Raw genomic sequence first — 1,962 nt, 5'->3', positions numbered from 1 at the left:
TCCTGCCTCAGCCTCCCAAGTACCTGGGACTACAGGCGCCTGCCACAACGCCTGGCTATTTTTTTGGTTGCAACCGTCATTGTTGTTTGGCAGGTCCAGTCTGGATTCGAACCCACCAGCTCAGGTATATGTGGCTGGCGCCTTAACTGGTTGAACCACAGGCGCTGAGCCGAAGAGTTGGTTTTATGTGTGGTTGCCCAGGAATGCCTTTCTCTGAAGGGACCTTTGGGAATGAGTGAAGAAACCATATGACCAAGTCATGCCTATCTGGGGAAAGCACTGTAGGCCAGAAGAAGCTTGACCTGCAAGTGAGCTTAGCATGTTCAACAATTAGCAGAAAGCCAAGGCCAGTTGCAGTGGCTCACACCTGTAATCCTAGTACTTTGGGAGGCTAAGACTGGAGGATCACTTGAGGCCGGGAGTTCAAGACCTAGGGAACATAGCAAGACCTCATCTCTACAGAATTAGCTGGGTGTGGTGGCACATGCCTGTAGTGCCAGCTACTCAGGAGGCTGATGCAGGAGGATCACTTGTGCCCAGGATCCTCACCTTTGAGGTTATGGTGAGCTGTCATGACACCTCTGGACTCTATCCCTGGTAACAGAGGGAGACTCTGTCTCAAAAACAAAAAAGAAAAATAAAGCCAGTGTGCCTGGAAAAGAGCCTCAGGAGGTGGGGGGAAGGAGGATATTCAACACAGGGCCTGAGGCCATGATAGTGCTGGGAGTGGAAAGGTAGAGTGTGTGGGAAGCCATTGTTGGGTTTAAAGCTGGACTGTTTCTCAAGATGGTGAAATACTTAACCTCTCAAAAGTATCAAAGATCAACTTGTGAAGCAAAATTCTTCAGAAAGGAGAGACTTGTAGCTACTTTTTGAATTCTTAAAGACCTTTAAGCTCCACTGTAAAGTTAAATCTCACCACTTCCATGTCTTTCAACAGGAAGGAGGTAGTGTGATGGTCCTCCCAAACATCCCTGAAGAGGAAGCCAAAAAACTTTTCCCTAAAGGAGTCTTCACCAAAGAGCTTCCATCTGGCAAGAAATACCTCCGCTACACACCCCAGCCTTAAGTCTCCAGAATTTGGTGCCAGAGCTGCTCGCATAGTACAGTGAGCCAGAGGATGTCAGCTGCCAATCATGTTTTCCAGCAGCTCCCTAAACACGTCCTGATGTGATCATAGCCAAGGTCTTTAGGTTGCTACACTACTGGCTTATTAAATGAAAATGGCACTAAAAATTTCTTGGGATTCTTTATTCTCTGCCCTCACCAGCACTCTGTTCTGCTCATACATCAGCTCTGCTGGCTGTCTTTGAAATATGTTCCATATTTGAGACTCAGATCATGTTGGATCTCTGCAGGGTTTGCCATCAATGAGGGAATATCAGTTGATGGTTAAGAAGTCTTGCTTTGTGCCATCACAGAACGAAGATCAATTCTTTCAGCTGCCCTAATAAAACCCTCTCTTCTTTTACTTGTTTTGAAGGGCAATAGACTCGAGGTTCAACTTCCTCCGTAAACATCCAAGTATATAACCCAGGAACATAGAGTAACCCAGGTGTTCTTTAACATTCAGTATTTTGATCATAGCACTTTTAAATTCTGTACTTTTCTAATAGATATCTAAAGTGGGAAGAACAAGAAAAGGGACCTTTAAATATTTTTCTATAAAAAAAAAAAAAGGGCAGTAAACTATCAGAAGAGGGAAACTGCAGAACAGACTCCTCTTGCCTGCCAAGGAGGTGCAACAGAGGTGTGAGCAACCCCAGCAAGTGCCATGTGCCTTTTGCAGTGTTTCCTTGTGCCAGTCTGCTCCTAACGATGTGTATGTGAAAGGGCACACCTTGTGCAGAGGGGAGATGATGCTCAAAAATGTTTTATTATACAGTTGTTCTTACAGTGGGTTGCTATTTTCTGGATTTTGCTTTTTAGGGTTCGACAAATAAAATTTTTGTTAAAACTGAA

General features: G+C 44.9%; 1 protein-coding gene across 1 annotated transcript in view; it reads left to right on the top strand.

Moving 5' to 3' along the window:
- Positions 1 to 1,962, top strand: part of PRDX6 (peroxiredoxin 6) — a 13,853-nt gene extending 11,891 nt beyond the window's left edge. The window contains exon 5 of the mRNA XM_003785700.3: positions 941 to 1,962. Within this exon, the coding sequence (XP_003785748.1) occupies positions 941 to 1,069 (129 nt within the window). The 3' untranslated portion in view covers positions 1,070 to 1,962. The remainder of the gene's footprint in view (positions 1 to 940) is intronic.

This window comes from Otolemur garnettii, unplaced genomic scaffold (assembly GCF_000181295.1).
Source record: "Otolemur garnettii isolate 467f Iridium unplaced genomic scaffold, OtoGar3 scaffold00016, whole genome shotgun sequence".
NCBI classification, from domain to species: Eukaryota; Metazoa; Chordata; class Mammalia; order Primates; family Galagidae; genus Otolemur; species Otolemur garnettii.
This window is presented reverse-complemented; position numbering and strand designations above follow the sequence as displayed.